This window comes from Diceros bicornis, chromosome 15, assembly GCF_020826845.1.
Source record: "Diceros bicornis minor isolate mBicDic1 chromosome 15, mDicBic1.mat.cur, whole genome shotgun sequence".
Classification (NCBI taxonomy): domain Eukaryota; kingdom Metazoa; phylum Chordata; class Mammalia; order Perissodactyla; family Rhinocerotidae; genus Diceros; species Diceros bicornis.
In genome coordinates, this window is record NC_080754.1 from 35,699,575 (window position 1) to 35,726,129 (window position 26,555).

At 38.9% G+C, this 26,555-nt stretch overlaps 1 protein-coding gene across 8 annotated transcripts in view; it reads right to left on the bottom strand.

The window, feature by feature from the left end:
• Positions 1-26,555, bottom strand: part of LPP (LIM domain containing preferred translocation partner in lipoma) — a 646,929-nt gene that overhangs the window by 219,929 nt on the left and 400,445 nt on the right. For all 8 annotated transcript variants that reach the window (XM_058556133.1, XM_058556129.1, XM_058556131.1 and 5 more), the window contains one exon: positions 22,634-23,323. In XM_058556133.1, the coding sequence (XP_058412116.1) occupies positions 22,634-23,323 (690 nt within the window). The remainder of the gene's footprint in view (positions 1-22,633; positions 23,324-26,555) is intronic.

Here is a 26,555-nt window from a genome sequence, read left to right on the forward strand (position 1 = left end):
AATACCAGGGTGGTCACTTGAATGTCTGAGAAGCAGATGAAAGGGAAAGAAAGCTTTGATTCCAGAATCTGAGGCACTAAGTTCTTCCCAGTACTTTCTTTTCATTAAGGTTTATGTAACTACACTTTATATGGAACATTTTCATTCATCCTTTTGTACAGATCCCCTGAAAATATATCTTGTGCTGAACTGCTGGACTAACTGAAGCAGGTAGTACAGTTCTGATCTAGTCAAGCTCTGCAGTTTATCTGAAAGTTCCACCGCAGACAGAATGAGCCACGTCTGGAACAGAGCAGAAAATGAGATCGGAAAGTTAAACGCCTTCAAATTAATTCCCATGACCAAAAGCAAAAGAGTGCAAAGGAAGAGCACTATATTACATTATGTAACATGTTGACAAGGCATCCGTCAAAGATGGACCTGTGATAGTTTGAAGAATTACTGTATGAATGATATACAGATATATGTTTCAATTATATCCCTGCCATTTTACTTGTAATTATTGTGACTGTATTACCTGCCATGTGTCAGAAGAGTGACTGATTCTTTTTATTGGGATATTCCCCTCACCCCACCCAATTTTATTTTAATATACCCATGCCGTTAGAATAAGTTATCTGGGAAAAAAATCACCACAGGGAGCAAAATGATGTGAGATCTAAATGTGTTTGAGACAAGTGTATTCATTCACTATAAGTGGAAGAGTAGTCTTTGTACAGTCTTTTCTATTATTATTCCTAAAAACTCAGTATACAGACAGCCATTCCCACCAGAGAGTAGTATTAATAGTGTTCACAGGGCTGCTTCTGCCACCATTAAACCTTACAATACCAGTTATGCCAGCAACTGATTCATCATTACCTTTACTCCTCAAGTTACAGTAAGAACAGTCAAGAAAGCCATGACACAATCAATACAATATTTACTGAACACATGATCTGTGCAAAGAACTGTGTTTTAGCAGTGAAGAGGGAGGCACCCAGCTCAGTTCTGTTTAGATTGGTTGATGCCTGTGCACAATCAGTCACCAAGATAATATGTATTTTACTACACAGTTCCTTGCCCTCAAGATGCTCACAGCCCAGTATGGTGGTGATAAAATACCTCTTTCATAAAGATGAAAATAACCAACAGATCTATATGACTTGGCAGAATCATGCAAAGATTGAACATTCAAGTACCTCTGCTGGTTCTTCTACAAGTCACACTGGGTGACGCTGGATGAACCACTTGTTTCAGGTTGCATATCAGTGAGACACTTTGCTAGACTCTTTTCCCTCTGGGCCAAGGAAAGTTCAGAAGGAAGGTCATGCCTAGAGACTCTTCTATGGGAGAGAGAAGAGTCACTGGCATAAACAAAACAAAGGAGCAAATGCGAGATGGGAAAAAGAGACAGCAAAAGCAAATACCAAAATTGGGACAGAGTTGAGGACTAGTGAGAGAGAAACAGAGCAAGTCAAAAGTGTAACATCAATGTTGTTATCAAATATCACTGAAGAATAAAATCTGTTTGTCCACAGGTGCTAGTATTGAAACATGGAGTTGTTTGAAATCTATTTCTGGTGAAGTGGATAAAGTCATTGGCTTAATTCCTTCAGATGTTGCCACAGAAACTACTTATGGGATCCCAGAACAGAGATGTGGTCAGATGTCCTGAACCTTGAGCCTTGAAAGAGGCATCAAACTCTGGAGGACATTTCTCAACAGTATTCAGGTGGCCACCAAACCAGGGATTTCATTTAGTTCATTTGTTTTGGCCATGTAACCATATAAAACTTTAAATGTTACAGATACAGGAAACGTCTCGTAGAGGTGCAGCCATATGCAGCACCAGCTCTCTGGAATGCCCTTCTCTCTTCCCAGTATCACCAGTCCCAATCTTACCCATCCTTTATGCCAGATCAAGTGTCACGTCCTCATAAAGCCTTCCCTGATCGCCCAGCTGAATGTGACCCCTAAATCATCTGGGTATCCAGTAGATTTTATCTTTAACAGCTTTGGTTACCCATCACTTTATACTTGTGCTGTAGACATCATCATATGTGTCTTATCCCTCCCAACATGGGTTCTGGCATATGGTATGCACTAAATAAATGTTTGAGGAAGAGAGAGAGAGAAGGAAGGAAGAAGGACAGTAGGAAGGGAATAACTTCTCAAGCAAGTACCCAGAGTAGAAGAAATACGTTTAAATAAACATGGATTGACAAGGAAGGAAACGAAGCTTCAGGGCCCCTCGCTTGTGTGGGCCCCTTCTAAGGTCCTAGGAGTGGCCCAAGCAGTGTATTCACTGCTGTCTCTTCCCACTCTGACTGCCCTCTGGCACATGAAGGGTAGTGTTGGAATGGTCTTGGGAATTTGGGGGTTTGGTTAGGACAAGTTGAGTTGAGGATACATTTAGTTGAATACAGTGTGATACATTTATAAGTGTTGCAGTCACTATGGTATGTGCTTAGCCATCACCAGTTATCATTGTCCTGAAATACTTTAAAATCCCCTGGGCCCACTGCTCTCCTAGCTCTGGGACTCAGAGGTATGCAGCCAGAAATCCTGTGACACAAATATGTCCTACAACACCCAGCGTGTGGACTATGTTGGTGGAGGAGAGAAGTAGGGTGTGAAATGTATGGAGTCAGAAGCTAAGTCAGCTGAACATTCTACCAATCATCAAATGTGTAAAAGAATACACACAGGGAGGACTACTCAGTACTCAATGATGCAAAAGGAGGAATGTGTTCAACAACGTATTGGAAGCAATTATAAATGTACCACTACTTGATTTTCTTTTTTGATGTGAATTTCACAAAATAGAATTTATTAGTATATGCACTTGCAGCAATAATACAAGTACTTTTGTAACAGCTTACAAATAAAAAAAAAAACTTGGTAGCAGTTTCCCCAAATTTGACAATCATCTTAAATTTTACGACATTACTGATAAAAAGTTGTGCAGATTAAAGGAAGTTTTCCAAACTTATAATAATGACAATATTAATATTAATAATAAATTTCTATCAATCATGCTAGAGGAAATACTGAAATTATCTTTCTTTTCTCCCTATAAAAAATATTACAAAATTAGGTTGCATGGGGAGGTGACCAGAAAGCACATAGCCACAAAATTTAAGAAAAAGTCATTGGGCATTTAATTAATTAACTAACTAAGATGATATTTTTTCTGGATTTTTGTAATATTTCACAGCCTTTTATCACTTTAAAATGTGTTGTATTTGCTTTTCTCATTTGAAATAAATATCCATTTTCTTATACAATTGCGATGAGATGAATTATGTCCCCCAAAACTCCTATATTGAAGTGCTAACCTCTAGAACCTCAGATATGACTGTATTTGGAGACAAGGCCTTCAAAGAGACAATTAAGTTAAAATGGGATCATTATGTTGGGTCTAATCCAATGTAACTGATGTTCTTATAAGAAGAGGAGATCAGGACACAGACACACAGAGGAAAGACCAAGTCAAGATAAAAAGAGAAAACCACCCATGTATAAGCTGAGGAGAGAGGTCTCAGAAAAAGCCAACCCTGCCAACACCTTGATCTCAGAGTTCTAGCCTCCAGAAATATGAGAAAATAAATTTCTGTTGTTTAAGCCATTCAGTCTGTGGTACATCGCTATGGCAGCCCTAGTATACTGATGCAATAATTTTCTGGTAATAATTTTGTATTATTTAAAGTCTCCCCAAAGTATTAAGCTTCAAAGCTATAGGTCCCACAAAATCTGAATATATCTCAATACACACACACACACACAATAATCGCACTATTCACTGTTGGGTGAATTAACTATAGTAGCTAAAGCCAATGCCATTATGTCAGAGATCTTGACTTTTTATACATACTTCTTTACAAACACTTTCATCTTGAACAGTCATTTATATTGTAGTAACTACCAACTGGTAAATAGAATTCAATCATATAATCAAAAAGTTTATTTGGCCTCTGAGGTTTGTGTAACCTTATCTACAGAGTCACTATCTGCAGACTCTTCTCCGATGGAGGACTGAAGAACACCTAGATAGCACCAGATATCAGCCCAAGACTTTGATTCAGTATCCTGTTTAATGAATTTCCTATTTTTCAATCTAAATGTTAAGCAACTTCAAGAGGCATTATGTAAACAGAAAAGCTGGGAAATGCAATTTCTTTTAGTTCCACATGTTTCATGCTACAGATGTTATAGACAAGGAACAAGGATTCTACGATTTGTGTGCAAAATTGGGGAAGTGACTTGATTTCTCTGAAATTGTGTCATCATCTGGAAAAGATTATTCACTCTCTGTCCATCTCAACAAGGTTTTTTTTTTTTTGAGGAGCAAATGAGACAATGGATATGAAAATGCGTTGCACTAAAATGTTCAGTTATTTTATCAAAGGCAATGGTAAAGTCCCTATCAATGAAGACATAGAATCCTGATGTCCCAAATTTAGAGGTTTCAGAATTGTTTTCAAGTCCTAATTCCGCTGTGAGACCTTGGACAGTCATTCTCTAGGCCTTAATTTCTTGTGAATGAGCAAGATGGCTTCTTAGAGAAGCAAAGGCAACCCATTTATTTCATCTCTGACAGCCAAAACAGCTACGAACTCTTCATCATTGAGTAAATTTGTTGTGGTAATTATTATGTTCCAGAAGACTATTGGTAAAGTTTGTTTTAATTTCTAGGACTTCTTTTTGGCTTTGTAATGGGTTAACAGTCAACATAGAAAACCAGACCTCTTTTGGTAATAGAGAATTTTAACATTAAGCATGGATATAAGCATGATATAAGAAGATATAAAGTGGAAACCAATGACTTTCTCACCTGACAACCTCTTGCTAAAGGAAAGGGTTCTTTGTAAATATGATCTATGTAGTTTAAAAAAAAAAAAAGCAAGCAAGCAAGCAACAGCACACTAGCACACTTGTGCTTGACTCCCTATTAATAGCCTGGTACTAGAACTCATAGAACTGCCACAGAAGGCTGAACAGGCCCGGGCTTTTCACGTGATCAAGTTCACACTTCCATGGTTCTCCAAATAAGGCTTTCCAAACAAACTTGGCCTAGGCTCACTCATCTGGCATTTCTCTAGGAATGCAACTCAATGTTCTACTCAAAGGTTTCAAGAATGACAGTTTTGGATATTTATTTAATCCACTCTTAGGACAGGCTCATTTTGAATCAATAGCAAATGTGATCAGTAAATGGAACATTCGCTTTGTCTGACTCTAAATTTCAGATGTAAATGGGCTGGATTTTACAGCTTAACATTCTCTTTTCCCTTACCCTTTTCTGATCAGCTCTTCAATGACGATGTAAATTACTCATGCAAATATACAAAACAATGTTACTCCCTGCATTTGGCCAGCAGTTCACATGTTTGGGTGAAATCATATTCCTCTTGAAAACTGGTCATTGTTGGTTTTGCCACAAGTCTTTCCTTCTCACTGAGAGGCATTGTGCTGATGCAGCACATTAGCTCTGAGGAGGTTTTCGGCTTGTCTTGCATCTCTCAGAGCTCAGCACTACTTTCCTCTCCGAGGTTCCAGATTATTGGCTAGATTCTCCTCTATGACATTCTGCTTAACTCCATTCCACAGCCCAAAAATCATACCCCTCACACTTCCATGTGCTTCATAAGTGCCTGGCAGGGCAGACTGGTAGATAAAAAATGAAGAGATGAGCTTAAGTCCTCTATTAGAAAAATAATTAGGAAGCTGTCCTGGCAGATACCCTTACAAACGCCTCATGCTAAGAAGAGGGATCCTCAGCTGCTTGGCATATGAGTCCTGCTCCAGATCGGGAAAAGAACATGATTTAAGCTGTAAAGCTGGGTTGTGCACATCCATTAGGATTTTTGTTAACATCCTTTTATAAAGAGGCAGTGTAGTATAATGGCTAACAGCTTGGGCCATGTGGTCTTGGGTAAGTAACCTAATCCCTCTCTATCTCAGTTTCCCACTCAGTAAAGAATCAAGATATTAATAAATTTTCTTTTTGCAAGGACTAAATGAGTCAATGCACATGAAGGTCTCACAAAGAGAAATAATAACTTATCTTGGGTGATTTCTGGCATTCACACTTGACAGCAGTTTTAAATTTCAGATCACATGGGCATTTTACCACTGCAGCTTTTTAAGCTTGAAGTTCCCCAAGTGATTTGAACGTGCTTCCCAAGGGGACATGGGCTCACAGTAGTTAAGAATCACTACTGTAGAATACACAACACTGGGTTAGATGTCACTGACCTACTAACTTTGGCCAGTATCAAAAAGTTATGTTAAGATCTTCATTATACATGCTTGTCTCTCTATTATCAGATGCAAAGATATAAGTGGCGAGCCAGCCTTGAAATTGATCTTATTTTTAGAGGTAGATGGCTACAAAAGTGAAGAATCACAAAAGCAGTCAATTAATATTAAAATAAATCTAAGTTGAGAAAGATCTTTTGATTCCCCAGCCCTTAGAGGCTCTGGACAATTACACAATCTAATCTTGCCTACTCTCCCACTGCTCATCTCCATTGACTCAAGACTAGTAAAGGCCACACCCTACGTGAAGCCTTGTAGAACTGATCCACTCTCTCTCCCTCCTCCGAAGATCACTAGGGCCTTTCTTTTAGCACTTTTATAATTCTTGTTTTGTGTGAGCTATTTGTTCACATGTATCTGATCATGAGGGGAATGCTCTATTCTCTAAAAACGTGGCAGTTACCTCTATTTTTTTTTAATAATACTTCATAGTGATGAGTAAGAAGGTAAGAGTGGTCAGAGTCAGTGTCACCAATAATACATATTTGATCTTCCCTATTAGATTTTAAGCTCTTTGAGGATGAGATAAGTTTTAGTTGATTTTTGTATGTCCTTTGGCATCTAGAACAATGGTATCTAGATGGTATGTGTTATTTACTGAAAGTAAAATTTTCAGAATAGTTCTATGCAGCCATATAGTGACAATGGAATTATAACTAAAACCACATATATTGTCAACATTTTTTCCTAAAAATTACTGCATAACTCATATATGCTTGGTGGTGTTAATGGAGTAAATAATGTGGCTAACCTACATATGGCCCTGTCTAGAGAGAATTACTTTGTAAGCAGCTCATGAGCTGCACAGAAAGCCCTTAAGATGTCCCAATATTGGTGCTGAGGAAGCAGTCCCCTATTGATAATACACTGTGGAGCATTTACACAATGAACTATTAAGGCGACTAAAAAGTATTACAGGGGTCTTTTCAAAGGGATAACTTGAAAAGGGTAAAGAGAGGAGGGTGAAGGAAAATCAAGCTGATAAAAATCAAGCACATGTCAAGGTGAGTGACACTTGGTGTGAACAGGAAGTCTTGAAGAACAGAAGTAATTATTTGCCTTTTATTGGTTATATTGCCACCGGGGGTAGAGACTGGATGAGGAGATCAGCAAGATTCCTGGCTGCTTAGAAGAACACTCCTGTTAACCTATTGACCCTGTCATAGAAATAGAAGTAGGTGAAACTTCATCCCTCACCTGTGCCCATGCCTTCCCTCACTTTAGAGTATTCAGTTTTTAACTGGTCAACTGCCATTAAAAAAAAAAACAAAAAAAGAAAGAAACAGTGTCACACTATATATTTTTTGGCTAAGCAATTAAAATCTGAAGATTTTTAAAAATATGCAACTCTAGTCCATCCTCAAAACTCCGAAGTCTCAAACCATTACTGCTTCCATTACTGCTTGCCTTGGGAAAACTTTCCCTGCCACTTGTGAGAGAATAAGTGGTGTGTCTTTTGTATTTTCACTTCTCATTCAACAACCATACCCCTCCACTGCTCCTGGAGCTAGAGGCAGTGAGTTTACTTAAGTATACAACTATAGGAATCTGGAGACAGAAATTCTATACCAATAAGGGGGCCCATACCTTCACATTTGTTCATATAAAAGCTCTGCTATTTATGAATAAGAAAGTTCATAAGGCTATCTTTTCAAGAGTTTTAAGGGAAAACACAGAAGCACCAGAGCCTAACAAATCTTCCTACATCCACTTTGATCTTACACAGCAGCTGGGATTCTCTGAAAACAAAACCAGACCCTATCACTCCCTTGCTAAAAATGCTCCAGTGGATTTCGGTTTTACTTAGAATAAAGACAAATTCCTTACCAAAGCCCAGAAGGGCTGTACCCTGCTTACTTCTCCCACCTCATTCTACTCCATTCTCTTCCACCGACTACGTTCCGGCCACCTTGGCTTTCTTTCTATCCCTGTAAACGCCAAGGTCAGAGGACTTATCCTTGCTGTTCTCTGCTTGGAATATTCTTCACCCAGAACTTAGAGGACCTGGGTTCTTTACATTATTCAGCTTTCGGCTCAAATGTTACCTATTCAACAGCCTTCCTGAGTTGGCTATCTAAATCAGCCACTCGCTATCCCAATAATAAAATCCTTCTTTTATTTTATTCAGAGCAAGTATCACTGCCTAAAATTATGTCTTATGCCTTTCTTCTGAAAACACTATTAGAATATAAGCTTTAAGAGGAAAGCAATCTTATCCTGTTTCTGACTGTAACCTCAGCAGCCAAAAACAGGCATTGGATAATATTTTAATGAATGAACAAATGAAGCCACATTTATTGGCATTCATAAAATTGATCTCATTTGCTTTAACACTTAGCTTAGTTTATATTCATGAAAGTTTATAAAGAAAGAGTTTCTGGATTGGACAAACTACTTAATCTCTTCAAAACTCAGTTTTTATCTGCAAAATGAAAATAATAACACTATCTACCCAAAGGTGTTACTCAGAAGATTGCATGAGCTAACCCATTGAGAGTGCTTAGCACAGTACCTGCTACAAATGTCCAATCAATATTAGAAGCTATTAATCCATACAGCTGTAAAATATTTAACAGACCCACCTATCACTTAGATTTTTAGTCCCTCTCTTTTAGCCTAAGACCTTCAAAATATAGTAACAATCTCTTTCATAGAGTACCCCTCATCTGTCATCACACACAACTTTCCCTGTAGTTTGGTACTCACACTCAGATTTGATTTCAAGTACCAGGGTCTTTCTACCATGTAGACATTATCAAAATAGACAACACATGATGTTAAAGGGAAGGCTGGGAAGTTTAGGTAGTGGAAGGTGAGTGGGATAGGGAATACAAAATTTGGGTAAATCATACACAAAGTAGGTGTCATACATGGGAGGACCTCAGGGCTTTGTGCCCTTTCCACATAATAGTTACTTGGATAAAAAGTTATCAGAGGGAATGACTCTGTGCCCAGCACTTGCTCATTCATTTATTAATACATCTTCTCAGAGGACTGACTATTTGCCAGGCACTGTTTGCTATATAGTAGTTAACAAAACAAACACAATTGTCTGCTCTCGTGACACATTCTAGGGGGAGAGACACAAAGAATAAGTGATTAAAATATATAATATGTTAGATGGTGATAAATATGACAGAAGAAATGAAGTAAAGGTGGATAGGGACACGTTGGGGCAGGGGAGGCATTTTAGATAGGGTGTCCAGGGAAGACTTCTCCCACAACATAGCATTTGTGTAAAGTCCTGCAGGAGCCACGTGGATGTCTGGGGAAAAGCATTTCAGGCAAAGGGTACAGCAGAACAAAGGCCCTGAAACCGGAGTGTGCCTGAATGTAGCAAGGCTGGAGCAGAGGGAAGGAGGGATGTGGATAGAACGGGTGGACAGAGTCGGGCCTTACAAGCACAGTTCTGGCTTTTTCTCAGACTGAGATGGGAAGCTGTTGTAGGGTTTTGAGCAGGGAAGTGAAGTAATATGACTTGTACAGAGGATCACTCTGTACAAGGGTGGAAAGAGCAGAGCAGTAGGAGGTGGTTATGATAACCCAGGAAGATGGGATGGGGCTTGGACCAGAGTACAGGCAGTGGAGGAGGTGAGAAATGATCAGAGTTCGGATATACTGTAAAGGTGGAGATGAAAGCATTTGCTGGGTGAGAGGAAGAGAGGAATCAAGAATGACTTCAGGGGGCCGGCCCCGTGGCTTAGTGGTTAAGTGCATGCACTCCGCTACTGGCGGCCCAGGTTTGGATCTCGGGAGTGCACCGACGCACCGCTTCTCCGGCCATGCTGAGGCCGCGTCCCACATACAGCAACTAGAAGGATGTGCAACTATGACATACAACTATCTACTGGGGCTTTGGGGGGAAAAAAAAAAAAAGGAGGAGGATTGGCAATAGATGTTAGCTCAGAGCCGGTCTTCCTCAGCTAAAAAGAGGAGGATTAGCATGGACGTTAGCTCAGGGCTGATCTTCCTCACAAAAAAAAAAAAAAAAAAAAAAAAAGAATGACTTCAGGTTTTAGGTCTGGGATCCCAGAATAGCAGAACCATTACTGAAAAGGGCAACAACTGTGTGCGGGAGGAGTAGGCTGGGGCAGGATGAGATCAGGAGGTAACGTTTTCCTCAATGATGAAAAAAGCTTCATTGGCTTGACACGTAACACTACGCTGTATTGGACAGAGACAAGAGCAGTTCAAACGGACCACAGTAAAAGAGAAAAATTACAATGATGTAGGCTGGAAAATTAACCTCAGTGACTAAAATGGATTGCATTTGAAAGATTAATCTATTGGTAATACAAGCTAGGCTCTAAAGGCTAGAAGAGACGAGAAACACAGGTGGAATAAAAAATAGAACACCCGTAAAAAGACATCTATTGAAAAAAAAACACATAACTCAGTACTAGGAACTGTGTGTGGATCCATGTCAATTCAATAAATGTCATTTCACTTACTGACATACAGATAGATAGATTGATTCATTCATTCATGCATGAGTTCCTGATACATGCAAGGTACTATGCTAGGCATATAAGAAACAAAACTGAATTAGAAATGGCTCACACTCTTGAAGACCACAGACGTCTATTTCAGGAGACAGACATACAATGTGATTAAAATCAAATGGGACGTGGAGATGCGGAGAAACTGGAATGCTCATACACTGCTAGTGAGAACGTAAAATGGTATAGCCCTTTCGGAAAGCAGTCCAGCAATTCTTCAAAAAGTTAAACATAAAATTACCATATAACCCAGCAATTCCACTGCCAGATCTATACCCAAGAGAATTGAAAACACAGATCCATACAAAAACTTGTACTCAAATATTGATAGCAGCATTATTCATAATAGCCAAAGTGGAAAAAACCCAAGTGTCCATCAGCTGATGAAAGGGTAAATATAATGAAGTATATCCATACAATGGAATATTATTCAGCAATATAAAGGAATGAAATACTTATATATGCTACAACTTATGTATGCTACAACATGGTTAGAACTTGAAAATAGTACACTAAGAATCCAGTCACAAAATGCCATATATTGTTTGATTCCAAATGGCCAGACTTGGAAAATCTATAGATAGAAAAACTAGACTAGTAGTTACCTAGGGCTGGAGGATTTGAAGGAAATGGGGAATGACTGCTAATAGGTAAGGGCTTTCTTTTTGGGGTGAGAAAATTGTCATGGTGGTTGTACTTCAGGAATATACTAAAAAAAAAAATAATTGCATTGAACTGTACATTTTTTTTGTGTGTGAGGAAGATTGGCCCTGAGCTAACATCTGCCAATCCTTCTCTTTTTGCTGAGGAAGACTGGCCCTGGGTTAACATCCGTGTGCATCTTCCTCCACTTTATATGAGATGCCGCCACAGCATGGCTTGCCAAGCAGTGCATCAGTGCGTGCTGGGATCCGAACCGGTGAACCCCGGGCCGCGCAGCGGAGCGCGCGCACTAAACTGCTTGTACCACCGGGCCAGCCCTGAATAGTACATTTTAAGTAGGTTAATTCTATTGTATGTGAATTTCTGTCTCAACAGTTATTAAATATTTAAAAATACCCACTAAAATGTGTGTTATAGTAAAGGAATAAAAAAAATTATAAGAAAATTCAGAGGAAAGGCAAACTAATAATATGTGGAGATTGGATGAACGGTCAAGATTCTCCAAGGAGTTAATATTAGAGACAGACCTTGAAGGCTAAATAGGAGTTCACCAGACTTGGAGAAATAGGAGGGATGTAGAAACTATTCTGCAAGCAGCAGGTTACTTTTTGGTTTTGATAATTAATTCTTCCCTCCCCAAAATTCCTACCGACTGTTGCAACAACCTCCAGCTCAAGATCTCAGATCTACTGGATAAGAAAGAATAGTTTAGGAATATTCTAGTAATTTTAATGAGAATATACATTTTGTAAAGTCCTTCCTATATTTAGATAAGGGGTCAGTAAACTTTTCCAGTAAAGGAACATACAGTAAATGTTTTGGGCTTTGAAGACCATACAGCCTCTGTTGCAACCTTCTCAACTCTACTGCTGTAGTGCAAAAGCAGCCATAGATAACACATGAAAAAGTGAGCATAGCTGTATTTCAATAAAACATTGTTAATAAAACCAGGTGGTGGGTGAGATCTGGCCCGTGAGCTGCAGTTCGCTGGACTCAGGTCCATATTCCTCACCCTGCTGTCCTGAACTCTTCTCCAGGTCTCTGCTGGTCACTAGCAATTTTCCTGCCTCCGCAGGGATCACTAGCATCAGTTGTCTCCTAAAGAGCCTGCTTAACTAATACTTTGAGTCCTTTGGATGGATGGAATAGCAGGACTAAAAATGGGGTTTCCTCTGGAAAAAATTATGAATATCTTTATAGTAACTCTATCCAATTTATTTTAAAGATTGCATGTATGCCCCATGAAAAATAAGTAGTAATAGCTAACAGATCCAGAAACAATACAACCAGCATATATACACCCTCTTATCCTACCTTTTTCACAAGAATCAAAGGTACATCAAAAATAAACAAGGTGTCCTGGTTGAGGAGATATAAATATATCAAATATTTAAAAAGACTGAATAAAAGGGGGCCTATTATCTTGAACTTAGATTTAGGGTATAATTTCAACTCTTTGACTCTTGATATAATGTTGACTGAATCTTGGGTTTCAAATAATGTTAAATATATGTTACATCCCAGAAATGCAACTCTATAAAGTTTTATTCTCTACACTACTGGGTTCAAGGAATATTTGATGTTTGGATAACTGTACAATAAGCTAACACGTGTAAATACACATAGCTTTGAACAGAGGCAAGTGTCATGGAGTGGAAAAACCACTGGGCTGGCAGTCAGAGACCTAAGTTCTCATCCTTCTTCTGGCATTTGGTGTTGGTAGGATACTAGGCAGGTAGCCTATGGACATGTTATAGAGTTTTCCCCAGATATAAAAATGTTTGGCAAATTTTGTAAGGGGTTATAAAATTGTTACATGTTATTGTTATATATTTCAAAATGTTAAGTAAGTAACCTTCTGAAATAAACCACATTTATTTTCTGAAGAACATTCACTGAATTCCAAGGATGAAATAGAGCAAACACCATATTATTTGCTAAGAGTATATCTAAAAGATGAGTTTTCCATATTCCAGAAAACTAAAGAGCTAAAATAACAAGTAAATCTTCACTAATGGGACAATGGCACTTTTGACAGTCAACTATTTGACTTTCACTATGGGATACTTCCTAATACTTTGTGTGTAGAATCTTGCAAAGCTTTTCTATTTAACACTAATCATTATACATCAATAATGATCAAACTTCTTTGTTTGCTGGAGAAGAGAACAACTACAGTCTCTCCTCTGAAATAGGACAGTATGAGTATTTGTATGGCTGGTATGAGCTGGCCAAGAAGGAAATGAGATTCCTAGAGAGACGTATCCCTGAGTTGGGTGGTTGTTTTACAACAGAACTGAAATAAAACAAAGACAAGACCCTGGTAAACTGAAGTGAGTTCCTTTGCTCTATAAACACACAAAAAATACATATTGCTAGAATCATTTGTTTAAAATGATTTATTTAATATTCCAAAAAGATAGGAATATTTTTAAACATTTAAATCTATGGAAAAGATTAGATGAGTAAAATGAATAAATAATATTCACAGACATTTCTTAGTGTACTAAGACACCCATCCTGATGATAACTTTTAAAATCAAGGTAAGGAGAAATTATGGACTGAATCACAATCATACAGACCCTAAGAACAAGTTTTTCCACCAGAACTGTGAGACAGAACAAAGATCACTAGAATGATAGCCATTTCTATTATTAAGAGGCCCTACAAACTGAGTTGGAGGTCTAAGACTAGTGGATAAGCCTCTTTGGGCAATAGTTATTACACCTTTTAAAGGTCCTTTATACTTCCGATCTCACCGCTCTTGAACCAATGTAGAAAGGAACTGTGGTAAAGAAAAATGCATTAGTTTTCTACTCAAATGTGCCACTTATTAATTGTATAGCTAACTCTTCAAGTCACTGTAACTCTTCAGGCTTTAGATCTCTTATCTGTCAATTTAAGGGGTATGACCTAATGATTCTGAAGGTGACTTCTATGTCTGACAGTTTCAACAGGCTAATCTAGAGAAGAAGAGAGTACAGATTTATCATTTATTTTTCAATTTAAATCCTTCAAATTTGTAGGAAACTGTTTCTTCCTCAATCAAGAAGCAAATCTTCCAAACATAGGAAGTTGATGGATAGACCCATATCCATAAAAACAATAAAAAATGAATCAACAATTTATTTGCAGATGAAATGATCAGGTAGAAAAGCCTAAGGAGTCTTAAAGAAGGTAGCAAAACTGTTAAATTTAACAAGGTCATAAGATACAAGGTCAATATTCAAAGATCAATTGTATTCCAACATACTGACAGCAAACAACTACAAACTGAAATTTTTAAAAATACCTTTAACGATAGCATCCAGACTATGAAATGCTTAGGGATAATTTAACAAAATGTGTGTAAAACTACAATACATTGTTGAGAGAAATTAATGAAAACATAGATAAAATGAGAAGTATACCATGTTCATTGATTGGAAGACTCAATATTGGTAAGATATCAGCTCTTTTTAAATTGATCTGCAGATTCAACAAAATCTCAATCAAAATCACAGTAGGCTATTTTGTGGAAATTTACAAGCTGATGCTAAAATTTATATGGAGATGGAAAGGACTTAGAATAATCAAAACACATTTGGAAAAGAACAAAGATGGCAAACTTACACTACCTGATTTCAAAATCTACTACGAAAATCAGTGATCAAGATAGCATAACACTTCCTTAAGGATAGATAGATAAATAAATTAATGGAATAGAATAGAGGGTCCCAATAGACCCACATATATATGGTCAATAGATTTTTGTCAAAGGTGTCTATGTACTTCAATGAAAGAAAAGAGTCTTTTTTTTTTTTTTTTTTTTTGTGAGGAGATCAGCCCTGAGCTAACATCCGCCAATCCTCCTCTTTTTTTTTTTTTGCTGAGGAAGACGGCCCTGGGCTAACATCGGTGCCTATCTTCCTCCACTTTATATGGGACGCCGCCACAGCATGGCTTACCAAGCAGTGCGTCGGTGCGCGCCCGGGATCCGAACCAGCGAACCCCGGGCCGCCGCAACGGAGCAGAAAAGACTCTTTTTAACAAATCATACTGCGAAAAACTGGATATCCCAAAGGGGAAAAAATGAATTTTGATTCTTATCTCACAGGATACACAAAAATTAACTTGAAGTGATTTATAGCCCTAAATATACCTGTAAACCATCTAAAAGAAATCACAGAATAAAATTTTTGTGACTAAGAGGAGGTAAAAATATCTAAGGAAACAGAAAGCACAAACTATAGAAGATAAAAGTGATAAATTGACCTTCATCAAAATTATAAATTCTGCTCTTCAGAAAACAACATTCAGAAAATGAAAAGTCAAACCACAAACTAGAAAGAAATATTGGCAATGCGTATATCTAAGGACTCATTCAGAATATATAATGTATTCTTACAACTCTCAATAAAAAGAAACAATCCAATTAAAAAATGGGCCAAAAATTTTATGACATTTCACAAAAGAAGATATGCAAATGGCCAATAAGTGTAAGAACAATATCCACATCACTAGTCAAAAGGAAAACGTAAATATAAACCACAATTAGATACATCTATGCAGCACGAAAATAGCTAAGATTAAGAAGACTGACAATACCAAGTGTTGCCAGGATTGGAGAGCAACTGGACCTCTCAGACACTGCTGAAGAGAATGTAAAATGGTAGATTTAGGAAAAAAATTTGGCAGTTTCTTATAAAGTTATATAGTTACCACATGACCCAGAAATTCCTCTGCTAGGTATTTATCCAAGAGAAATGAAAACTATGTCCACACAAAGACTGGTACATAAATGTTCATAGCAGATTTATTCATAATTCAAAATGGAAAAAGAAATAAACGCCCCCAAACAAGTGAATGGATAAACAAAATGTAGTATATCCATACAATGGAACACTACTTAGCAATAAAAATGAATGAACTACTGATACACATAACAACAGAAATGAATCTCAAAAAATTATAGTGAGTAAAAGAAGTCCACAGACAGGAGTGCATACTATGTGATTCTATTTGTATGGAATTCTAAAAAGGGTAAAAATAATCTATGTTAGAGCCTGGGGCTGAAGGTAAAGGGGATTGACTGCTACCAGGCATGAGGGAGCTCTGTCAGGTACTTGAAATTTTCTCTATCTTGATTGTGGCAGTGGTTACACAGGTGCCTGCATTTGTCAAAGGTCCATTGACTTCTGCATTTAATCGGGCACATTTTATTGTCTGTAAATTAAACCTCAAAAAGTTGATTAAAGAATATGAATCAATAAATTCCACGGACAATTGGCAAATGTGGAAAGTAAAAAAGACTGTGTACATAACAGTAGACACATACACACACACATATCCCAGACAAATGTCAGACCAACAGTGAACAGAAAAATCATCTAGCTACTTTTTGGAAACTGAGTTGTTGATGTGACAATGTTTGTGTTACTGAGGTCACCTACGCTGGAGTAAGTTTGAGTTTTGGCATTTTTCTGAACCATCTATTAAGTTCTAAAGCAGGGCCAGCTCCTTATTTTAGTTGCACATACGAAGTTTCTTCAAGTGTGGTCATTACAAGAATATATTATTCTTAGTTACTCTGGAGGAAACAGAGTTTCTCAGATACCATATCTATCCCCTAAATCTTAGAGTCTAATATATGCTGGGGCATGGATCAGTGGAAGACAGGTACATAAATGACTCTAGTATAGTTGTCACTTGACAGGGATATGTTTTGAGAAATGTGCCGGTAGGAGATTTCATTATTGTGTAAACATCATAGAGTGTACTTACACAAACCCAGATGGTATAGCTTACTACACACCTAGGCTATATGGTACTAATCCTACAGGACCACAGTCGTATATGCGACCCGTCGTTGACTGAAACATCGTTATACGGTGCATGACTGTATAGTAAGAATGAAAACTTCTACACAAATGGGTGACATTATGTACAACTTGATTTCAGAATGAGAAGAAGTCTTCGCAAGAGAGATTAACACTTTAGCTTGGTTTTAATGGGTCACATTGGATGTGCAAATATTTTATTTATTTGGAGGAGATCTGGGAAGTCATTCCAGGAAGAAGGAGCTCTATGAGAAAAGCTTTACAGATGAGAAATAACTAGGAAAATAACTTCTTAGCTGGAAGCCAGGACGCTTAAAGGGGGAGATAAAACTGGAAATCCAGGCTAGGGTTTCAGTTCATTCTGTAGCTGGCTAGGAACTCCTGAAGGTTTTTTAAAAAGGCAATTAATGACAAGGGGAGAGTTGTACAGTAGAAAGATTAATGTGGGAGCATGTGTAAAATGAATGAGTGTGGAGACAGACTGGAGGTGCAGATGCCCATTAAGAGGCCATTTCAATGGCTCAGGTGAGAAATGAGGACAACTGAACTAGGACAGTAGCATGGGGGATTTAGATAAGAAAGTAGATCTGAGACATTATGAAGATAGAAAGAAGGGGACAAATTGTACATGGATGATGGCGAAGAGGAAGTAGATCCCCATGGCCCCAAGCCTGGGTGCCGAGCAGGGATTTAATGGGTGCTTCCCCCGGTTGATCTCCTGACACTACACTGTGACAGCCTGAGCCCACTTACATACGTGCCTGTATGTGGGCCATAGCGGAGCCACATTCAGTGGTTGGTGATGCTGATGTGGCTCTCGCGCCACTCAAACACCAAAGCACGCCAACATCCATGGTTGACCAGGGGGAAAGCATGAGGACAATCTTCAGAAGACCTGAATTGGAATTGTGGCTCTCCCATGAATCTGACATATGACCTTAGGTGAGTGACTCTCATGACTGAGCTTCATTTTGAACCCTCATCAGTAAAAGAGAGACAAAAACCTCTATCGGTGCTTAATGCTCACGGATTTTGTGAGGTCCACAAAGCTCTTTAGAAATGGAAAAACCTTGTCCAAAGGGGAATTACTAATAGTACTGTCACTGGTCTCCTCAAGCAATTTCTTCCATCCTCATTGTTATACACACCCAGGTATTAGCACCTGACCTGAGGCATATATCTTCACCCATCTTTCTCCCCACCATAACCATCTCTTCTTTTTTGTTTCTCTGAACCTGGAATTGAGAGATATTTAGCACGGGGATTACCATAAAGATAGTTCTTTCCAAAATGCCACCAATTCTGTGGAGTACACCTAATATATATGTCCGTCTCTTTTCCTCAATAAAAAGAAATTTAAACATTTTGAGATTACTTGAATGTTTGAAATGCTACTATGTAATCCTTCTCAAATATTTTCTTAATCTTAACAATTTACAAGTCTTGAGAACCCTTCAACACTGACACCAACAGTTCATTACTTTTACTCTCTTCTCTGACCCATTAAATATCCCCCAGATCAAAAACTAAATGAAGAGCAGTGATCTGTTCTAACTCTGAATAAGAAAAGCTTTCTGTTAGATTTATTGAAAGCTGGTTTATTGATCTCCAAGGTCTCACTTTCCTGAAGGATTTGCCAAGGAAATTTTAAGAATAGACGATTTTAGAATTTAACCTGACCCCTACACTAGAAGGGTCTCTACAGCTTTCCTGAGATGCAAAGCACAAGTGCCTTTCACAAACGACGAAGCAAAGAGCTGTCTCTTCAACAAAACTGAGGCTGATATAGATTAGATTTATGACAAGGACGTGGGTGCTAAAGCTGCCCTGCCACTGTGGATTTGAGAGCGACGACCAGCCTCCAGGTCCTGGCTCTGGGCTTTCAAGCTAACTCACCTTACGTGAATATTGGAGAAAATACACATCCCAGGGATGTGAAGATAACACACAAGAAGAGAGTTCTGTTACTACACAGCAACTAGCAGATACCAGCTTTTATATAAATAGCAAAGAGGAGAGATTCCACTGTGTCTTTAAGTGGATTTCCAGTGAGAAGGGAACATTTCTCTCTTATAAAGACTCGCTTAGAACAATATTTTTCAAGGAACGCAGCTCAGATGGTACAGGAAACACATTACGGTCTAGTGTAGCAGGCAAATTCACTGCTCAGCACAAACACAATCACGATCCCTCAAGCTGTGCAGCTTCTGATTTTGTCTCCTTCCTTTCTTCATTCTTCCTTCTTTTTCTTTTCCTTTTCTTTCTTTCCTTCTACTTTCTCCTTCCCTTCTTCTCCTTCTTCTTTTATACTGCACTATGATGTAGGAAACTGAAAGCAGCTCATCTCAAATACAGGAGAAATCTATTTCTTTCACTTTGTAAAAACGTTTTCCTTCGTGGGTTAAATGCCAAATTCCTCAGAACGTCTCAATGTAACAAGAGATAATTGTTTTAAGGCATGAAGGTAAGTTTTCCATGAGTGACTAAAGAATTGGAAATAAATGGGAGCCAGTGAAAAAGCTGAATAGTCCTCACTTGGCAATTATTCAGCCCTTGGAAATTTCCAAGCCCTTTGCAATCATTAATTAATTAGTGAAGATGACATTCCACTTGACTGAGGCTAGAAACGTGACAGAAAGAAGTCTAGAGGCTTCCCTCAAGCTGAAAGAGGAATGTCAAGGGAGGAACTGGGATTAGAATTAGGAGCTCATTTCTCAAGCCAGTAGTCACATCATTAAGCCACACAGAGTCAATATCGGGACAATAAGAGCCTCTGTGCACAGGTGCAGTTGAATACAGCATCGTTCTGCTCAAAGACCAACTGTGAAAGAGCCCACCCCTTCATCCACCAGTGCCTCCACAACACACAGAGAATATATCTGTAGCTTCGTCAGCCTCTTTCCCCTTTCCCAGAACACAGACAGATGGCTAAATATCAACCTCTAACCATTCTCCTTAATAACCACAGTGAAAAGTACATGATTTGATTTTCATTTTTAAAAAGCACAATATGATGTTAAAACACGACACTGTTGAGAAACAAATATTTCAAAATTTTAAAAAAATGACATGAAATCCACTGACATCCAGAATCCCTAAAAATGTAATAGATCATCTTGGATAATTACTTTAATAAGAAGGAAGATAAAGTTTCATGCTTTCTGGTAAGTGGTTAATAAAAGTTCATTCTGTCACCCCGAGTAGGTTGGTGAAGTCAGATCAACTGCTAGTGATGTGGCTGGACCTAACATCTTAGCTCCAGGTCTTGCAGTGGGAGCTAATTCTTTTTCCTGCACCACTGGATTGGTTCCAAACCTTGAAGAGGGACTATCCAGAGTGCCCAGTGACATGATGGGAAAACAGGAAACGTCGAGACTGTCTCAGTACTTCTCACCAGATTATTCCCTCCACCTAGACACTCTTTTGCTCTGCCCCATGTCTGTTTCCCCAGGTGGGGTGAGAAGATCCTTAAACAACTCAGGGCCCATCTCTTTCCCTTAGGAACATCACTCAGCCATCCTGTCAGACAGGCTGCTTCGGACAGGACAAAAATGCATAACTATTTGAACTTAAGTGTTGATGGCAATTGCCCCAAACTAAACTTTGAATCTTCCCTAGGGGAATTTGTTGTGGTTGTACCAAGGTAAGTTGAATAACCCCATTTTTTCTGAACTAGTTGTTTTTGGGGCCAGGAGAGGCTAATGCAAATATACTGTAATGTTAACTAAGGGCAAAACTGTCCAGCTTATAGTTATTTTGGACAAACTTTATTTAAAAACAAAACAAACAAAAGAACCCTCAATTATATTTCCTTTCATAAAGAGATTTTGGAAAGAAAGGCCTTCCAAAAGTAATGTTTCTAAAACACAGCATTGCAACTTGGAATTACCATGTTGGAAACAATCATGGCTGGCCCACTTTCACGCAACGGGCATTCATAAGGTTGGTGGATGCCTCCAGCTATTCACAGGCCCCAGTTGCTGGGAAGAGTTCTTTTCCTCTAAGGAACCTAAAATTCATTTGGAGCACCATGAATAGAGCAGATCTTTTCACGTGACAATAGTGGTTTAGTAAACACCTTACTCAGAGAGCAAGGATCTGACAAATTTTTGTTATAATTTTAAAAATGTGAATGGATATGTCTGTAAATTGAAAATCTCAAATGGGTAAAGGATTAAAAAGAATATATAGTCCAAACTTCTACTCAATCCATCTCTCCAAATTACCATTCAACTTCTAGCTAATCAAGGGTTCCCCAATTTCTGATTTCTTACAGCTCTGACTAAAAGGAAGGGAGAGCTCAGGTCCAAACCAATGGCTGGAAACTAGCTTGGTTTCTCCATCTCATCCCTTGCAAGTAATTCTCCCTGGTTCTTCTCGTCATGGTGGGAGGAAACATTATCATGTTGGTTCTAATACTCATGGAAAATCCAAGTTGTAGGTGAGTAGGTATGTGTAGTATTGTATCTTACCTATTCATAGAAAGTAATCGAACATTTTGACTTAAAAGACACACATGCTTGCAATTAAATCAAACAACGAAAGAGATAAACGTAAAAAATTTTTAAAAATCGCCTAATAATTTTAATAATTGCCCCTCCAGGTTAAAGCCTGGAGAATAAGATTCTTCCTGGAGGATCACTAATGTGGATAAACAAGGGGTGATAAACAAGGGGTGCCACTACACTGCAGCCCCTTCTCCAAAGAAACTAGACAAGGTGCCTGCATTACCTTAGATCCTCTTGGCCTCACCCAGCTGCTGGGCCCTTGGCCACTTGTTCTGCCCCAGCTCCCACTGTGGTACCAACTTTGCTTGGGTTCTGACCACCTTCACATGAGGCTGACCTGACAGCAGCTCACCTCATGTTGCCCTGTACACGTCTCACCTCCACATCTGAGGATTCCCTGTCCCTGCTGAGACATGAGATGCTGCGGATCTATTTAGTGCCCAAGTAAATACAATATCTAAGTGTGAGGAAGTTTCTGATCCACAGTGGGAAGCTTTGCCCAATAGGAGACAAGAACTGCAAGATAAATTATTTTCCCTTCCTCCCCCCAAACAGATTTTCCTGAGTTGCTATGGTTCACGTGGTCTTTTGGAAGATGATCCTTCAAGACTGAACAATTAGTTGCACTTGATACTAAACAGTAGCCATATTGGTAACATATCTCCATATCCCCAAATAAGATTTCCCCCCTTTCCTGCTTCACTCATGCTTCACTGAGATTACATTTTCTAATGAAATAAAAGTAGCACATACACTTTTGCCTTAGGTTCTGATTTCTGGGGAAGGCAGGCCAAGATAGGCACGCCTTTATTCCCATCACTGTGTTAATGAGTTTCTTACCTTTGCTTGCAGTGGTGGTGCACAGGGGACTGAAACGGGATCTGTGATATAGGTCTTCTTAGGACCAGCAACTGGATACATCGCAGCAGCGTTCTGGTTTCCTGTTCCAGAAGGAGTATACCCTTGTTCCCGCTTCCAGGTATTTGGGTGACCTTGTTGACCATAGGCAGGATCAGGGTCATTTTTGCCCCCATAGCCAGGCCCTGCTGGGCCATAGGCTTCATAATAGCGTCCTTGGTTGGGGGCATACCCATACCCAGGCTCAGGTTGAAGTCCTGGTGGTGGAACATATGTATAATCCACGCCTCCCCGGGTTGAAGGAGGTGGAACCTGCCCAGATACAGGAACTGGTTGAGTGTTATAACCCTGGGGCCCTGGCCCCGGACCATAAAATTGTCCTGGTGAAGGGGCAGCCATGTAATGAGAGCTGGGCTGGGCTGACTTCACTTGCACATTGAAGGTAGGCCTTGAAGGGGTGGATGCCGTAGTGTAGGAGGCTGGGACCGGCTGAGGCTGGGGTTTTAGGGTTCCAATGGGAGCCACGGGGATGGGTCCAGCCTGGGGTGCAGGCTGTGGTTTCAATGTAGACTTTTTGGTTGCTGTTAGAGGAGGTTGGTTTGGTATGACCATTCTCTTGTGTCCTGTGACAGGGGTAGAGACTGGAGGAGAGGCTGTTGAACTAGTTGAGCCCTAAAGTGGGAGAGAGAGGAAAAAAAAGGACAAAGGTTACTGCCAGTGAAAAATAAAAATACATAAATGAACAAATATCAATAAGTGCTTTTATTATTTTTGTATTAACTCTGCAAAATACAAATACGGAATGGTTCCTGTCCTCTAAGAGTTCCTAGACTAACACAAACATCTGTTGTGTTTCTGTGTACCACCAATGAACAACGGGAAAAGGAAATTAAGGAAACAAATCCATTCACGATAACATCAAAAAGAAGAAAAAATGTTTAAGAATAAACTTAACCAAAAATGTGAAAGACTTGTACACTGCAAAGTCTCGAAGGTGGCTGAAATAAAGAAGACACAAACAAATGGAAAGACCTCTCGCATTCATGGATTGGAAGACTTAATATCGTAAAGATGTTAATACTACCCAGAGCAATCGCAGATTTAATGCAATTCCTACCAAAATCCCAATGGCACTTTTTTGCAAAAATAGAAAAATCCCGCCTAAAATTCGTGTGGAATCTCAAGAGATTCTGAATAGCCAAAACAATCTTGAAAAAGAAGAGCAAAATTGAAGGTCTCACACTGTGCAATTTCAAAACTTATTACAAAGCTACAATAATCAAAACAGCATGGTAGTGGCATAAAGACAGACATATAGACCAATGGAACAGAATAGAGAACCCAGAAATAAACCCTTGTGTATGTGGTCAATTGATTTTTGACAAGGGTGCCAAGACTATTTGACGGAAAAAGGACAGTCTTTTCAACAAATAGTGCTGGGAAAACTGGATATCCACATGTAGAAGAATGAAGTTGGACCCTTACTTTATCCCATATACAAAAAGTCTCCCAAAATTTTAGCTCTAAGTGTAAGAGCTAAAACTATAAAACACTTAGAAGAAAACAAAGGGGAAAAACTTGATGACATTAGATTTGGCAATGATTTTTTTGATATAACACCCAAATCACTAGCAACAAAAGAAAATAACCAAATTGAACAATGTGATCTCAATCAAACTACCCAAAGACTTAGTCACCATACTGCTAAAAGCAGGAACTAGAGAAAGAGGGCTGGAGGACTGGGTAGAGGGAACAAAAAAAGCCAAGTGAGGTGTTGAGAGAAACAAACACCCCTGGCACAACCAAAGAGATGCTAAATTTTAGATCCAAGATTCCCATCAAAGAGTGATTTACCAGAGATAACTCAAATGCAGCCTCTTCCTCCTTTTATATCTTCCTGATTTCTGTTCCATCTATTCCTTTAATTCAGAAATACTTACTGAATGTCCTAAGAAAGTCCTAAGGACACAAGGGTGAAAAGATCTGCTGCCAAACTATAAGACAGCTTGGTTAGGGTGGAGATAAGTAAAGCCTTAAGGAAGGCTTGGAGATTCAAACATTCATCCACAGGCGTTAGTCTATCTGCAAATATACCAGTGACAGAATGTTTTCATTTTGTTCTGTGATACTATGCTTATATTTGTTGATACAACTAATGAATGACTACACCCTAATTTTGTTGTTTATTAATTTCCAGGCAAATATTAGTACATACAAGAAGAGAGGATGCAAGACTTTCTATTACTCTAGTCTCATTTACCCACACCAAGCCACTAGAGATGTATACATGTGGGACAGATGCTGCTAACCGCTTCCTCATACCCACTCTCCTTCCTCATTACATAAAGAATTTCCATTTTGTTTGGGGCAGCAATGTGCTCACTTAAAACACTTCCCTAGACTACTTTGCAGGTAGGAGTTGCCATGTGACACAGTTCTAGCCAATGAGATATCTGCTAAGCATTTCTGGGAAAACTAGGGCTCTCCTGACACGAGCATCATCTCTTCCTACTTTGTCTTTTTCTTCTTTTCTGCCTGGAATGTGGTTAGGGGGCTGTAGATAGTGCATAGCTATCTTGCTCCCACCATAATATACAAGTCTACTGATTGAGATATATAGCTTTCTGGGAAAAGCTTTCTAATAGTGCTCTAGGTTGATTCAGAGATTAAAATGAAAATATCCCCAGGCACATTTGGTTAACATCAAGTGGTTCTTGGTTGGAGAGGAAACCACCTACTGACCAGGGAGAATTTGGAAATGAGTGCAGATATTTTTTGTTATCAAAGTGACTAGCGGATGCTATTATCATTGAATGGGTAGGTGGCAAAACACGATTATCAAATCCAAGATGGCAACAAGTGCCCATGTTGAGAGACCCTGATAGACTCTCGGGCCACATTTCTTCTGGCAACCTGACTGTGAAGTTCCCAGCTGTCAGCCAAGGAGGGTCACTGCTGCTCTCTAGGATCTCTCCTCTATAACACTTTCTCTTTCCTGGTTCAAATAACTGCTATCTCCCCTGGTCCCCTGAGCCTAGAGATGACAGCTCTGACTCTGCTAGCCCCAGATTATCACTCCATCCCTTATGGCTTCTCTGCACCCAAATGAGCCTGTTTACACAGCACATTTATAAATCAGCTTCTTGAGAGGAGCTGGTTTCAGCGTGCTATCGTTTTTGTTGGGATCCTGACTGTTACGGCTATTTTTTTCACATATCATGTGTCTCAATGTAGTTTCCTAGGGATTTTGTAATTCTAGATTTGGTTCTATGTTAAGTTACAGGAGGCTGTTGAACACAGTTATCTCTTTTCCCTTTTTGATACTAGACTTTCAGGAGGCAAACTTGCCATTTACTTTTGTAATTTAAGCAACCTAAAGATTCTTGTCTTGGTGAAGTAGCCTTTCCCTTCTGCATGAAGGTGGTCCCAACAGGACCCACCAGAAAAAGATGCAGTTTCCTCATTAAGCAATTTATTAAAATATACATCCTGAATAAATTCGTAAATAAATATTCAGTTAAGACCCTGACATTCTGTAGTAGAGAGTATGGAAGAGTCAGCCTGAATCTAGAAAAAATGTAAGGTCAGATTTTTCTAGCCAACCATGTCAGTCTTAAAAAATGTCAGCATGGATGGAATTGAATACAAGAAGGAATAAAGCTTTGCTTTTCTTTGATGACTCAAGATCAGCAGAAACCCAGAGTTCCTATTTTGAACACTTTACAAACCCAACTATAAATGGAGACAGTGACTGAGCAACTGGGCTAATGACGGGCAGGCTCTGCTGCAGCTGTAAAGAATTCTGCCCCTAAAACAGACACTTCAAAAGTCACATATTTTGAAAATGAAAACCAATCACATTCATAAAGCAAACCAAAAGGAATTAATGTAGAACTAACTCCTT